This window comes from Anabrus simplex, chromosome 6 (genome assembly GCF_040414725.1).
Source record: "Anabrus simplex isolate iqAnaSimp1 chromosome 6, ASM4041472v1, whole genome shotgun sequence".
Lineage (NCBI taxonomy): Eukaryota > Metazoa > Arthropoda > Insecta > Orthoptera > Tettigoniidae > Anabrus > Anabrus simplex.
In genome coordinates, this window is record NC_090270.1 from 175,511,348 (window position 1) to 175,528,521 (window position 17,174).

The 17,174-nt window shown below is 41.5% G+C and overlaps 1 protein-coding gene across 2 annotated transcripts in view; it reads right to left on the minus strand.

The window, feature by feature from the left end:
• LOC136875625 (pancreatic lipase-related protein 2) overlaps window positions 1-17,174 on the minus strand; it is an 89,823-nt gene that overhangs the window by 22,027 nt on the left and 50,622 nt on the right. For both annotated transcript variants that reach the window (XM_067149165.2, XM_067149166.2), the window contains 2 exons: window positions 16,652-16,791; window positions 7,076-7,201 (listed from right to left, as the gene is read on the minus strand). In XM_067149165.2, coding sequence (XP_067005266.2) covers window positions 7,076-7,201; window positions 16,652-16,791 — 266 coding nt within the window. The remainder of the gene's footprint in view (window positions 1-7,075; window positions 7,202-16,651; window positions 16,792-17,174) is intronic.

Genomic DNA, 17,174 nt, shown 5'->3' on the forward strand with positions numbered 1-17,174 from the left:
ACAAATCAAAGGAGAAATAAAGCGACTGTATGCCGATACAGTGGATATAAGAACGCTGTTAATGTGAAGTTATATTTCCATGTACTTTCATAATGAAGGTGCATGCTGAAATTTAGAAAATGAAATTCAACTTACGTTGCACTATACTTTGTACAAACAGTCAATTATCTACATATTAAAAACGTTTACTAAAACAGCTTTGTCGAGCCCGTCCGTTCTACTCGACCGATTTCCTTCATTCTTGTTTTATTCTCTTCACAATTACTTGCCGGTTAATCACCAGGCATTTATATAGGTATATAATTTCAGTCAACTTCCAGTTACTCTAATATCAAATCACTAAATGACCACTCCAATAACAATAGCAGACGAACGCTTACCCTAGCCCGCAATACATTTCGTACAGCGGGTTCCACACAGTTAAGGAGTTATATCTTTACTTAAAGATATCGGTGAAACTAATGACGGCGACTATGCGCAAATCTGTACTTTCAACCAAACGTGGTATACATACGACTTAATACTATCTGGAGAAAAATGTGGGAGTAAGACAGACCTAATATCCCTAGGTATGAGTGGGGTGCGAGTGACATGTAAAATTAATCGTAAACGAGGTACATTAATGTTGAATCTATAATTTTTGAAGTCGTTGAGATGAATAGTGACACTACTAATGACATTTAAGTCCAAATTCAGCCACCATCGTCATGGAGCTCTGCATCGGCATGGGGGTTGAAAAGAGGTGGAAAAGAAAATATCCAAAATGACCGAAATTATGGATGTATGTGTGTATGTTCCAGCATGCCTCTCAACCATACTTCGTGTACATATGACTTACTAACTGGAAAAACATACTGTGGGGATTATACACCCCTAGCACTGCGACTATTGGAGATTGGAGGGGGGGGGGCGAGTGATATGTAAAAATCATCGAAAACTATTAATATTAGAGGCAAATTCACACTTTCTGAGACCCTGTGATTAATTTTGACAGTGTGGATGCTGTTTAGGCCCAAGTTTAGCCTCCATCGGCTTGTGGAGGCGGTAGTGGGGGAAAGGGGTGAAAAAGAAAATGTCCTAAATGATTGATATTAGTGTTGAATCCACTTTTTTTGGTTTGCTACGCTGGTTGGCGACAGTTTCAATGACAGCTGGAATCGTGTACATCATATCTATAGGATGACGCGTAAGTACACAGAGTTATCGCTTATTTTATTCGTTTGAAGGGATCAACTACTTCCCAGACAATATGTGCTGCAAGGACAAAGTTCCACGCGAAACAAAATAATCTAAAACAATAATTTTTAAACACACACACCAATAGCTCTAAAACTGCAAAATATTTCTTAAAATGTTAATCAACATCACAATAAACAAATCTACAATAATTCACTTGACAAAAGTTAAGATTACAACTGTTATTATAATTTGGGTCCACCTTATTCAATACTTAAAAATTGTTGCTTAGATGTAATTACAACATACATTTCAATCAGAACTAGTTTCGACGCCCCTCTGCGTCATCATCAGCTGATATAAGTTTGCGGAAAAATCGACAATCATATAAGTTTATCTACTTCAAATTGATCACAATTTAAAACCATATTAACAACATGAAACTGTGTTAAAAATTATACTATATTTTCTACAAGTCCAAGACTTGTGAGTCTTAAGCCATAAACTGATAAAAACATATGCAAACCGGTTTGCTCACTTATGAAATAGCATGGATTTAAAAGAACAACAACTTAAAAGTAAAAGAGTCTTGAGGTACTTCATGCTTAATTTATCGCGCTTCTTAACACTTGGCGTAGAATCGTAGTAGAAATGATTCAATAAAAACTACAGTGTCCCTTTAATGGAGCAATCCTGGTGAGGTGGAAACGAGCCATAAGTCCTTTGAGATGTTATTAAGGACAACGTTCCCAGTTCAATGCGAAACTCAAAAGATCGCCGTTCATAGATCACTGCTTGCTATGCTTCATTGCGCTTCGCAGTAGATTCTAGCACTCGCGTACATACGGAGTAATTAAGGAAGAAAATAATACAGTTAAGAAGAATGAAATTAATAGAAAATGGATTATAACTGAGGACAGCCGAATAACGACAAATATGTAAATGCCAAGTGAATGTATTGGAAAATCAAATGCCCCTCAATAAATTATGCTGGTGAGAGTTATGGATATAATAAAGCGGTAACAGAGGAGAAATTTAGGCGCAGTGATTCTTAGGTAAACAAATAAGAAGATGACTAATGGTGTTATTACTTAATCTATTCGAGGGCGGTTATAAACTCCAACGATATTCCGCCAATATCCCGCAGACAGGCCGATTGACGCCTCTATTGCCTTCTACCCAAGGAACAACCACGAATTTAAAAGCATGATGAGGAAAATGGCAATATGTTACATCCCTCCTGGCAAGCAGTCAGGGACGTTGCCATGGTAACCTGTAGGTGCGTTGTCGGTCTGCCGGTCACTGAATGCAGAGCATGATACCTGCAGAAAATAGTAAATTTCTCCGTCATGTGAAGAGTAAGGTAAATTATGAATATAACGAAAGTTGTTTATAATGAAGAGACGTTTCACGTACGGTCCACGAAGTTTACAGAAAATCAATAGTATAAGAGAAAATGGAGGAATACCGTTCTGCTTTTCTTATAAACCCCCCGTCTATTCAATGATTTTAAAATTATACCTTCCCCGGGATGAGTATACTCCAAATATGAAGTTTGGTTGAGATCTATCCAGCCGTTTCGACGTGATGGTGGAACAGACAAACAAACAGACACGAAAAGTAAAAACCACCGATTTGGTCTTGAGTTGACCTAAAACGGATAAATATCTGAAAAATTGGAAAAAAAATAAATAAATTACAGACAGCGGACCCCTACAACTTTATTTATATATGTGTAGAAAGTATTTACCACATTGCGAACGACTTGCTAATTAAAATTGTCTCAAGTGGATTTCCAAAATCTTCAGGCCATTTCTAGTGATGTATTGAAAATGGTGTCCGGACATTTGCGGTCATCGAGATAAACTTGTGCCCACACACAGGAATTCCCCAGTTGTCACAGGACATTTGCGGTCACTGCGTCAGGGGTTGGGCCTCATTAATTTAATCTCGGGGTATCTCCGCTAACCTGCCTGAGCTCCTGCTCGCTCCTTGCAGATCAACATTTTTCTTTCGCGTGCATTATTTAGAGACTGATACCTTCAGACACACACACACACACACACACACACACACACACACACACACACACACAATTCTATATCGAAACTTCCTGGTGTAATTATTTACTGTTGTGTGCTGTAATTGATTTGACAGTTACTAATAAGGCAAATGGTTATATGTACGGAAGGTATAGGGAAAGTCAACATGAAATTGTCCCCTGGATGTGTGTGAAGGAGTACAAGTCATGTCATGTTTTTGGTAACATATAATTCTGTCTGTGATATATAAATACATTCTATTCTACTTCCTATCCGGCCTCTCTTGGTTAATTCTTGTTCTCTTCCGACCCCTATGGTACAGCGTTTACCAAGTCTAGCCAGTCTTACACTTTCACGTCCATCGTGGCCTTTCCCTTCTTTTTTACTAAAGGAGGGTCGGACCTATTCGACCTTTTTTCTGGTTAGTTTTAAGGGAGGATGACGGCACCGTTCTACTTTCTCACCAAAACAGTAATCACCACCGTCACGAAAAGGTCACATGGCTACGACGATATAAACAGTCACGCTGATATACAAGCTCGTATATATGATATTCAAACTCTAATAAGTAAATTTTTATATACAAATATCAGAGGCTAATTCAAAAAATAAGTTTCCTATTTATCGTGGAATAATTAAAGGTAGGCCAAGGTAAAATACACTGTTTTATTCCGCACCAGTCCTTCAGTTTTAGAAAAACAAAAGTTAATCCATCGTTAATTAATTACATTTATTTATTTATTTATTTATTTATTTATTTATTTATTTATTTATGGTACCTAGTCTAACGTTGCGATGACATATTTTTCGGAGAAAATAGGATGGGAAAGAATTAGAAATACCGGATTCAGTGGTTCACACGTTTGAGGCGCTGGCCTTCTGGACCCAACTTGCCCAACTTGGCAGGTTCGATCCTGCCAACCTATGCTCCCAAGTTGTGAGCTCCCAGGGTCCCATTTAGTCGCCTCTTACGACAAGCAGGGGATATCATGAATGTATTCTTCGTCTGCGTCCCCCACCCACAGGGGGTCACAACCTCCAAGCTCGAGTACATACAATAATTTGATCGACAGTAAATTATATGTTTTAAAATGCTGATTCCCATCATACGTTATCCAGGCTTTGGACTGGTATAATGATTGTATTAAAATAATTTCAGTGTGTTTAGAATCAGCTGTAACTAAGCTTCGTCAATTATTTTTGTCGGCTTTAGGTAAATGTCGTTATCATGTACATTAGGAATACCTGAAGCAGCAAGAAGATTACGCAAGTTTTTCTACGTAAGAAATTGCCTTTAAGCAGGACCTGATGTCGCTGCTTTCTTCATATTTCTTAAAGGTTCTCTCAGTCCTATCATCTTTCTTCACATATGTCGTCTTCCTCCTCTTACCTTCAAGATTGAGCTCCAGTTTCAGGTACATGCAGTTCGTCGATTCTGCTTCCTTCTTTAAACAAACCACCGAATCGTCGAATCGAGGATGTGGATTAACAACTAAAGAGTTGATCTTGTGATACCATACCTCTACAGAATTTGTTGTTCGACGTCGCTTTTTGTAACAGATATGTAATAATACATAATGATTGGTATCTCGCTGTTTTCAAGCCCTACGTCTACAAAATAGTCGAAGCCAGAAAGATTTTCTGTAGAAGGAGCCTGAGAATGTATCACCAGCCACCCCTCACTGACGTCATCTGGCTTCAAAAATGCCAGAGCAGCGCACATTTGGATGTGGAGACGCATATCTTCGTTCTCCTTGTAGTCGCTCCTCAGGCCAGTTTCCTGTACTTTTCTCCATAGACATTTCTTCATTTGAAAAATCAACAACAAAAAACAGCACTTAACTTTGCTGACGGAAATACTTCTCGTAGGGCTGATATCGTAGCTGTCTAGAAGTCAATAGTGATTTTCTTAGGATTCCATTGGGGAGCCGCTTCCAAGATAAGGTGAAAGAAACGAATGTAGGTTTCTTTATTTTTGTTAGTCAGGAACGCAAAGACGACTGGATAAACGTTGGTTTCGTTACTCCGGCCTCGAAGGTCTGCGTGAATGGTGTGCTGGGCGAACTGTTTGCTGCAACTCTAGAATGGGCCATTCATAAAAATTTGCGCACAATGCCTAAGAAATTATCTACCTTTCTCGCCACTAAAATTATAATTCTTTTATCCCACGCCGTTGTCAGCTAAAAAAACAAAAATAAAAATCATCCTTAACGCCTCTTCATTGAGAATTATCTAAGCACTTGGTTTTGGCTCTACTTGAAGCCCACATGCATGATTTCGTTGCCGATGCATTGTTCTTTTTACAGTTTCTTGAGCTGGCTTGTCAGTGACAAAGTCGTAGCCTTTGTTATGCAGATCACCTAGCTCCTGTGATAGTGGAGTCGCTTCTTTTCTTGCTCTCTTCTTTGCCTCTTGGACCTGCTTTTTCACTGTGAAGGCCGCTTCTTCAGATGGTCCACGCTGATGAACTACGGTATGGAGTACTTCCTCGCCTCTTATCCTCAGCCGTCGTTTACACACACCCAGATGACGATACCAGGTTGAATCTCCCTGTACTTTCTGTACATATAACCTTTGTAAAGTGCACAACAATTTCCCTGATTAGTAACTGCGAACTCCATTACAGCACACAATATTACTCACATAAGGAAGTTTTGGTTTAGAGCGAAGTTTTTGGCGAAGGTATTAATCTCTAAATAATGCCCGCGAGAGCAATACCTGAAATGGGCAAGCAGGTGCTCAGGTAGGTTAGCAGGGATACCCCGAGATTAAGCTGATGAGGCCCACACCCTGCTGCAGTGACCGCAAATGTCCTGTGACAACTGCGGAATATCTGTGAGTGGGCACAAGTTTATCTAAGTGACCGCAAAAGTCCGTGACCCCAATTGTCCGGCAACCATTAAAAATGACCTGATTCACCTGACTGGAGAATATTCAGTACGTTCTTGATTCGACGATTGGAGCGAATGATTCAGTCTATATAAATGAACGGTGGGATTTATACACTTCCCGGAGAAAATCCTAGAACAGTGATGCTGTCTGGGGCTTTCTAGTCTGCATTATCACAAAGGGGTTAATTTTCAATTTTCAGTTTAGTGATTATAGCAAACTACTCCACTCCATTCAGGTACCAGTATAATTTTGAGTTCATCGGTAGGATTAGGTGTTGGGGTGGTGGTAGACATGTGAGAGCAGCATATGATGAACAGAAATACTATCGGGCGTGAATATTTGATTGCTGATTTCTGAATAATATTCAAGTGCTCCACCACACATTGCTCTTACTTGACCGTGAAAACTACTACTACTACTACTACTACTACTACTACTACTAAATGTTTTCATTCCTCCCCTAAAGGGAGAGGTGGACCTCCTAGGCGGTGACGCCGTGTCTGAGACCAGGATATTTGTACCGGAGAAGGTGAGAAGGTTGGCGGCCGTGGCCTATTATAGAAACTGCCCCAACATTCTCGTTAGTGCAGGAGAATGGAAAACGAGGGAAAACCACTATCAGGACACCGACAGAGGGTACAGGCCCCTCTCCGTTTCGCGACTACAGAGACGTAGGGCCACCGTAGAGCCATGGCTACCCCTCATCTACTCGGTTGGCCGGTTGGAGTGCAGAGCTGTCGGACCACGGACCAGCCATGGCCACTTGTGGACCGAGACCCACTCTGCATCCACCGACTCTGAAGATTTCCTTTCTGTCGGCGTTAAACCTCGTATGGGTGCTTCATATTGGGTCACATGGATGCGATGGTCATCGGCAGGTTCACTAGGTCTATAGCTGCAGCAGTTCTTGTTTTATACTGAAATAAAATCCAGCAGAGAAGCACAATGGTTGTAGAGATACTCACCCAGCTCTTCTTTGGCACCAAGCATATCGGTATTGGTATGTATCACGTCTACGAACGTGGCATCTCGAATGTCCAATCGCGCTTTAGGCGGCAAGTTTGAGAACCCGATCGCAGATGGATCCATTCCTGTTGAGAAAGAAAGATCACATCAGGTTTAACCTCTTATTTAGTGACGTTTCAATTCCTTGGGACACATTTCAGAGGCTAATGTAAAACTCTGTGCATTTGGCCTTGTGGAAACTGTTATTGCCTGTGGTATTATTGTGTGAATGTGTGCTGATGTCACTATACTATACCAGTGATCAGAAAAGAGGGCATACAAAAGGGGTGAATTTTAATGGTATAGAAGTATAATATCCTGTTTGCAGATGATATTGCTATCTTAGCTAATTATGAAAACGATTGAATAAGATGCTAAGAACATTAACCAAATCCGTAGAAAAATGTAAAGTAAAAAATAAATACAGAAACAAAATTCGTGATAGTAGACAAAATGAAGCCTACAGGTAGAAAAACTTAAAATTAAATAATGCATCGATGGAACAAGACACATAATTCTTCTATTTGGGAACTGTAATTACCGCTGATAACAAGTCCCTTTCAGAAATCAAGAAAAGAATAGGTGTAGCAAAACAAGTCGTCTGAAATAAGAAAAGTTTATTGCTAAACAGTCTGGTTTGGAGACCAGGGAATCATTTCTCGAAACCTTTGTTTGGAGTGTGCTACTGTATGGATGCGAAACCTGGACATTAGGGAAACGGGAATAAACAAAGCTTGACGTTGCGGAAATGTGGTTTTGGAGAAGAATTACAAAAACCAGTTGGATGGATAAAAAACAAGTGACCTTGTTTTATAGAACGTAAAGGAGGATCGATGTTTGTTAAATACGATAAAGAAGAAGAAAGCAAAGTTCCTTGGACACGTACTGAGACATGACTGTCTTCTACAAACGATAATTGAAGGTACAGTTCTGGGATAGAGACCCATGAGACGACCAAGGATGTCATATATCAGGAACTCCGTCCGTGAATTCGCATGTGGTTCATACAGCACCATGAAGAGGCTAGCAGAAGGTCGTCAGATGTAGCTACAGCGACAAGGCATTGACTTTAGTAGATGACGATAATAATGATGAAATTAAAAGGCGTATGGATTTTAGTGCCGGGAGTGTTCGAGGACATGTTCGGCTCACCAGGTGCAGGTCTTTTGATTTAACTTCCGTCGGCGATCTGCGCGTAGTGATGAGGAAGAAATGATGATGAAGACGACACATACACCCAGCCCCAGTGCCAGCGAAATTAACCAATGATGGTTAAAATTCCCGACCCTGCCGGGAATAGAACCCGGGACCCCTGTGACCAAAGGCCAGCGCGTTAACCATTTAGCCATGGAGCCGGACATAATGATGATGATCAGAGGGATCATAATGGGACTCATAATTAGGCACTGTTCTGGCAGTTGGTTAGAGTGAATTTGGATACATCAAGTTCGCCAATGCATGGGCTTGGTCTGTGCGATCCATGTACGCATTTCTCCATGTTCTTCTCTGAGATAGTAGTTGGTTCCTTGTGGTTTCCACTATCTTTTTGTGTAAACATGTTTAGTAATACGACAGACTTATGACGAAGTGTTAGCTTTTACTTTTGATCTGCGGGATATTTTAGTGCTCTGTGTGCCTGTCATGCAAGATTCTTTTTTTCATGTTATGCTTTCTTATATTTTCAAACTGCGTTCATAAAGAGCATTTTATATAAGTTATTATGGCGAATATGGGGCGAAGGAAGAAAAAGAGCAGAAACATATTGGGAATAAAATACGGTGGTGTGAGTATTGCAAAGACAGAGTCATCGGAGGAACTTCGGCGGGTCGCTAGCTGGCATCGTTTATGGTTAGAACTACGGTGGTATCTGATCGCCTTCGAACCTCTAACTTTCGTTCTTGATTAATGAAAACATACTTGGCAAATGCTTTCGCTTCGGTCCGTCTTGCGACGATCCAAGAATTTCACCTCTAACGTCGCAATACGAATGCCCCCGCCTGTCCCTATTAATCATTACCTCGGGTTCCGAAAACCAACAAAATAGAACCGAGGTCCTATTCCATTATTCCATGCACACAGTATTCAGGGGCAGCCAGCCTGCTTTAAGCACTCTAATTTGTTCAATGTAAACGTGCCGGCCCACCTTGATATTCAATGAAGAGCGCCGCGGTAGGATTTCATCGGGGTCCGCCTACGGCGCGCAGGAACCGCACGCGGATAACCACGGCGACCGCGCGCTTTCGACTCGCCATCACCGGCAGGACGTCACACGAACCATGCCAGTTAGACACCGACGAGCGATGAACCGACAACGTGAGACACAAATCCAACTACGAGCTTTTTAACCGCAACAACTTTAATATACGCTATTGGAGCTGGAATTACCGCGGCTGCTGGCACCAGACTTGCCCTCCAATGGATACTCGTTAAAAGATTTAAAGTGTACTCATTCCGATTACGGGGCCTCGGATGAGTCCCGTATCGTTATTTTTCGTCACTACCTCCAACGATCCGCTACGCATGCTGCCAGTGCAAAAAGTGCCAGTGTTTGGAGCACGCTGTATTTCTGCGGATGTCCTTAAATATGGCATGTAAATGTTCCGTTGGACTGAACTGCTAGTTGGAATTAGATTGTCCAAATTTCAGCCAGTTTGAGAAGAAACATTTTGTGTTAAACATAATATTAATCTGTAAAACTTTAGTGATAACAAACAATGCACTGTAAGTAGTATCATTGCGATTAAACTAATTGATTTTGTAATAATTATACGATGATAATGCTGTATTTATAACAGAAGAAGATTGACGAGATTAAAGGAATTTTCAATTGGTATTTATAATGTGTTTTAGAATGGGTTCGTGAGACCCAACTTATGCACTGTGACCCGTTCACATGCGGGCTAGAGGAGGACAGATATTTGATGTTCGATTGTAGTGTCCATAATAAGTAGCTCTCTTCCAGGTTTTGTGAATTAAATTTTTTTGTATTTTGTTATTTAATCGTTTTTTGTTATTAATGGATTTTTTTATGTTAAGAGTTTCGACGAATTGCAAGTTATTGGTTCGAATATTATAAACGGCATTTGTAATCATTCTGGTTGATAGCAAACTACTTGACTGAGAATTTGTATAAACTGGGGAAAAACATGCTGTTGCGCTGAAGTTGACTGCCGGATGCAACTGATGTATACCCGAATTTGAGCACCAAGCGCTACTGATGTGTCCAATCAGGTGTAAATATATTCTGAGCCCAACGATGAACTTCATATCTCACCAGGTATGCGCCTATGCTTAATTTTACCACATCCTGCAATTACTTTCGGAATTATTCATAGGCTCCAAAATCTATAAGTTAAAACTAAAGGATAATAGCATTCACACGGAAAATATTCATTGTCATTTGTAGACACGCTGAACTCTTATTAATGCATTATTCACAGACACTAAATGGAGTGGGCTGATGACCATAGGATTCATAGTGCTAGCTCCTTGAAGATTTCAACTGATTATGGTAGAAATAGACACTACAACCCAAACAACACATACCTATGGTAAAACTTTGAAGATAATCATATCTAGAAAACACCTCTGCCGAAAGACGTTCTCGTCAGGATCTCATTAATATTTGGGTTAATAATTTTTGAATTTTCACGATCGTATTAATTTAATATGAAGTTATTGAGCTGTTATGTCACGCTGGTTTCTTTTTAGAACCGGCCCCGCTATGTAGAGTTAACGTGTCGGAGGCACGGTGTTCGAATCCCGGCTAGATCAAGAATTTTTACCTGGATCTGACGGTTGGTTTGAGGTCCACTCAGCCTACGTGATTACAGCTGAGGAGCTGTCTGACGGCGAGTCAAGCATAACGGCCGAGAGGATTCGTCGTGTTGACCACGAGGCACCTCATAATCTGGAGACCTTCAGGCTGATCAGCGGTCGTTTGGTAGTTCATGACACCTCGGGGTTGTGGCGCCATGTGTTTTGGTTTCATGTAGTTTGGTTTGCTTCTTTTAGGTCTCTATTGAATACCAATACAATGTAACCTGTTTACGATATTTGTAGCATTCCATGACTAGCTGACTGAATTTTTATACAATGGAAGCAATAATGGCGTCTAGCAGAGATGAATGGAAAGAGAAGAGACAAGCACTCCTCAACTAACAGTCAGTCAGTGAATCCAAATAGGGCATTGCTCAACTCCCAAATATCTTGAAGTAACTGTTGATCACGCCCTTACTTACAGAGCTCCCTGCATGAACACCAGCAGTATTCAGCAAGGATGTAAGTAACTGGAGGTACATACTCCCCTAGTGCACCGTCATTGCATAGTCCTGTAAAAGAGGATTGCAGTGGTTTGTCAGTTGCGCATTAGCCACCAGTTTCTTGGAAAGATGGGCAGTCCAAGTGATGACCCCACTGCCATATTGGGGTGAAGCGCTGGTAATTTCACGGTTCATTGTGAACTATAATTATGTGTTTGTGCTGATTGGGTCATACTCGATTAAATTAGTTCAGCAAAACAGTCAGTGTTTTATTCGTAACAAATTGGTGTCAGAAGTCGGGCCAGCCCCTATGTGTGCCACTTCGTTGTAATCGGTGTGAATCAGCCGACAATACAGTGTATCTTTCTACCACCGTCGGGAATATCCCAGCACACACAAATTTAGGTATTACACTGCATTACAGTTGCGACCAGAACCCACACAAAAATGGAGAGTCAATTAAATGCGCTTTTCTTAGATTAAGATGAAAGAAGACCAGAAAAGTTTGAAGAAAATGGAAGAAGGCCAGATGATGATGATGAACAGAATGAAGGAAGGTCAGAAGAAGGTAGAAAGAAGCCAGAAAATGATGATGAAGAAGAAAATGGAAGAAAGTCAGAAGAAGATAGGTGGTGGCCAGAAGATGATTGGGGTGAAGATGGAACATTTGAAGAAGGTGGGCATAGTAATTTCGAGGAGGGTTTTGACGACATAAAGGGTATGTTGGATGTATCTATATAAATAAAATCGGTTCAGCCGTGTGCTCTTGCATTGATTATTTTCGCGAAATTTTTGTGTAGATGTATTTCAGGTTTAATGACGACCATATATATATATATATATATTAGCTTTGGTGTCTTTTTGAGTTCTTATAACTGAAAACTGGATATATTTTAATCAAACTTCATATTTAGAATTCACTTATCTACGTGTAGGTGTCAGAGCCAGTATCATTTCAAAATTCCTGAATAGAACGTCAGTTTATAGGAAGACCGAAACAGCGATTTTTTTCTCCCACAAAATATCAATGACGAAACATAATGGAAATCTATTTCGAAAATTTTCTTCATACGTACACTTTTTGATAGGAGGATTAATGAGGGAGATATTACTAATGGAATGTTTTACAGTCCCAGCAGACATAGCCCAAAAGTGGGTGCGCTTAAGGCTGATTTCTTATAACTGAAAAATTACTAGACATATTTTAACCAAATTTCTTATTTCTAATCCACCTGTCCGAAGCTTTTTAAGGGTCGATGCCATTTCATAATCCCTGAATGGATTGGGGGTTTATAGGAAGACCGAAACAGTGACTTTACTCTCCCACAAAATATCCATGATCAACCTTAATGTAAATCTACCAACCTTAATGGAAATCTATTTCGAAAACATTTTTCCTCATGTACACTTTTTCGGTAGGATTAATATTAATTAGTAATGAACTGAATTATTTATAGTCTAAGTCCTAGCGTACATAGTCCAGCAGCGGGTGCACGTAGAGGTGTTTTTATAACTGGAAAACTGCTGGATATATTTTAGCCAAAATTCACATTTAGAATCCACCTATCTAGAATGGTTTTTAGGTTCCATACGATTTCAGAATTTCTCAATGGATTGGGGTTTATAGGAAGACCAATACAGTGAATTTACACTCCAACAAAATTTCCAAGACAAACCTTGAGGGAAATCTGCCAATATTAATGGAAATCTAATGTTTTTGTCAAGTCAACTTTTTCGATAGGAGGGATAATAAGGGAGATATTGTTACGGAATATTTCACAGTAAAATTCCTTGTGGACATAGCCCAGCAGCGGGGGATCGAGGTGCTGATTTGTTATAACTGGATAATTACTGAATATTCTTTTTTCTCTTTTGGTTAAGGCCTTTATTCGCCGTAATGGTCTAAGGCCTGGTGTTCGAATTTGGACGCCTACGAAGGACGTTGTCCGTGTGGTAATTCCATGTGGTTCCCCTTATATTCCAGGGAAATGCCTAGGTAGTAACTCATTTCGAGAACCAAAGCACCTATCCTATCCCTACACTCAAGTAATGACAGCATCACACACTTCCATACATTCGACAATTACATAGGTTGTCTACCAGTGTCCGTTTGAACTTCTCCGTCAGTTCGTGCTTCGCGATGACTATCAACAAATCACAGGGTCAGACTCTAGGAGATTAAAGATATGACCTCAGGTCGAGCTGCTTCTCACTCGGCTAACTTTACAGCTTATACTCATGTGTTAGTAGCAGTAAACCATTCTTTTGTTCTGAAGGTAACAGAACGAGAAATGTGGTGAGAAGGAAGCATTAGATTAAACGACGGGCTTCAAGTATCTCTAATATAGAACTCGCCTCACACGTAAGCGCCTAAAATTCAGTATGTCTGCAGCTAAGAAGTCGCGTATCCTTTGTGTGTATCAACATCTTATGTTACGTTGTTTCGGGCAGTGAAGTGCAAGTAATAATGGATGGAGACCATGTTGCCTCTAGCCTCTAGAGTAGGCAACTCAAAACTAACACTTTTTCGTATGTTGCGAATATTTTATAATAACCCGTAAATACGGGTGGGTGCATCTAGTGTTGCAATAAGTTTAATATTCAAAAGAATGTCCAACTCCTTGGCCATACAAATTTATTATTCAAATGCTTTAAAATAGTTTTCGTAATTGTCACTGTTCGGTAATGTAGTTACGTGTAAGAGAGAACCACGATCCTAACTTCGCCGTTACTGAAGACAGGTAAATAAATACATACTTCAGGTCGACGTTCTGTCGCGAAGATCTTGTCCAGAAGACTGCAAGTTTTACTCCAAGAGGGAGATGGAACACAAAACTCCCTGCTGAAGACCACCGTGGAGTTCAAGGAAAATTGTAGGTGTGACGCGTGGATGGAAGCGCGGAAGGACTGGGATCGTAGTCATCGTCTGTTCCTCTTCCCATACCGGTCTGCAGCACACGAGGACGCAGGATGAACACCAGAAGGACGCTGTTTGGAAAAGAACTGCGTCTCCTGCTGGATGTAGCGTTTGGCGACCTAAGTATCGATAAGTACTGCCTGGATCGGGTAAGGAAACTCGAGGATATACATGCCGCTGTACGAAGAGATTGAGATATGAATGAAGGCAGGATAGTCCAACGAGCGGAGGCTACGGTATATAAGGAAAACGACCTATTTTGGATGTATAATTCCATAAAGAAGAGAGGCTTGTCTTCCAAGCCCCAGAAGACCTTTAATACATTTTGAAAAAATACGATACATGTCGTTATCTATCGCATACAACTGAGCCCAAAGGTAGTACATCTGGACCGATCGGTGCCGTATCGCGAACAACTGAAGATAACTGATCGGGACGATCGGCTCTGGAAGGCGAGTAATGACACGTGTTCAGGTGACTGTCAGCCCTCTTGAAGGCCGTTCTGAATTTCCTGGAAGTGATGAGTGAGTCAGGCTGGAGAGCTGCCGGCCATTCTGAGGATATCTGAAGGCTACTGCTTCTGTTGTTCTCTTCGTCTGGTGTCTTGGTGGATTCTTTTGAAGGCGAAACTAGAACTCTCGTATACTGGGCGCTCATCCCGGATACCAAGAGTTCATCATCAGGTATATAAAAGCAGCCTCGCCGCGAACAAGCGATAGTGTTGGGTCGTAGTAGAGTTGTTGGTGTTGTGTAGTGTTACCTTGTTGAGTGATATGTGTTGATCAGTTCAATGTGTGGAGCAATCATGTGTGTTGATTGTGTGAGTTATCGGAGTCCAGCCAAGTGCACAGCTGTCGTGTGTTGTGATAGCCGAAGTTCGTGTGTTCGAAACTGACAGCCTGCAGATGATGTGTGAAGTGACTCGTGTGTGCGAAGCGAAGTGAAATGTGAAATCTATCAGTCAGGATTACGGAAGGATTGCCCGTTCCAGGTAAATATTCTCAGCCGGGATATCCGCTGTGAGGACAAGAAATGTTGGTAGATAGCCGGTAATTATTGAGGTGCTATCATTCTTTGTGTAATATAATCGTGTATGTATGTACTGATTGGGCTATCATAGATTAAATTAGTTCAAACAAGAGTCAGTGTTTTATTCGTAACATTATACACTGATGAACAATTGAATTAAAGATACGTGGCTAGTAACGTGCAGAGTCTCCTTTCGCCCTGGTGATGGAAGTGGCGTGACGTGGCAGTACATCCGCAAGGTATCGTCGGCAATGGGAAGACCGCCGCACAGCCTCCCATAACTCACGGAGATCGTTTGGAGTAGGGTCGAGGGCGCAGAGATCCCTCTTGCTTGCATATCAGATGCGCTCAGTAGGACTGAGGTCAGGTGACTTTCAGGACTCGGAAGCGCCCTCATGACTGTGGATTGTTCATTGAACCAATCGGCCACAGTTCGGCAGTGATGGACCAGTGCATTATTTTGCTACAGGTAAAAGGCTTTCTGCGGAGTGGAACAAATGGGCAGACATGATCTGAGAGCAGTTCGCCGGTGAGGGATGTTGGCAGATGTAGAGGGATTTTATTTCACCCCACGTGAACAGCCACCATCACCGGCTGGCAAGGGGGACCCATTGTCTCATGCGCTTGGTGACAGCCATCGACGTGCACCAACTTGTACCTGACTCCTCTCACCGGACGAACTTTCTCCACATTTTCTATATTTCGAAAATCCAAAGGCCGTGCCCATGACATGCGGCGAACAGAGGTACCCCCGTTGGACGGTGACTCCTGTAACTTACCCCATTGCTAGGAGATGGGTCTGGATTGTATGGCTGCTCACACTTCGTTAGTGTTCAGCATTGAATTAGCAACTGATCTGCTGCATTCTAGACCCATCTATCGGCTCGTACGTCATGAAATTTGCTCTTGGTGGTTATTTTCTCAGAGTGGACTTATTATGGCTTCTGAAAAGCCCAGTCCCTGCTCGACTTCTGAGATGGAATGACCCTTACGTCTGGCACCGTTAACCTGACCGCAGTCAAATGCGCATAGATTTCGTGTCTTGCCCATCCTGTGGTCCACTGTTACTTACATGGCCAGTAAGAGGTCTAACAACCCCGCGGTCAGGTGAAACGCCACACTGCTACAATTACCGGGCCAACCACAGCGCCATTTTGCAAAACAGTAGCTATCTCTAATCCATTGCTCATCACTCTCATCAGTATACACGGGCAGGCAGATAGGGAGACAGGCTGGTCTCTAAAGTAGCCATGTACATGGAAAGATCTTTTAGCCAATATGCTCAATTTTATAATGTGCAGACAAGATGAACAATTTACAAAACTCACCTGTTATTCTGTCCACTGGGTGATATCCTCGCAGGATGACCTCCTTCCCCGCATAGCCCACAAGGTGGGCTCCTAGTCCATGTCCCAGCAAGTGGAAACGGAGCTTGTCACCCATATGCTTTCTCATGTTGGCGACGATCCTGCAACAAAAAAACACATTGTTGGCCGGTATACCCATCAACTGGACCACTTATTTCGAGGGAAATTCAATAAGTATGGTAACAAAACACATCAAAACCTTTGTACACGTATAATATGCAGCATGGACTTGATTAATTAGCTCCTGAGTAAAATAGAATTGCCTCTTAATTATCCAGAAGAAAATACAAGCAATCGCAATAGTACAGCCCATCACATCACGCCTACTCTGTTTCTCTGTGGTACAGGTATAGCTAGGTGTCATATCGTGTCTTGCCAATCCTGTGGTCAACTCCTGTGTTTGAATAACATCGACGACATCCCCTGCCTCTCGTAATGTCGTCCCAGACTTTGGAGCGTGTGTCGTACCCATTTATTTTATTTC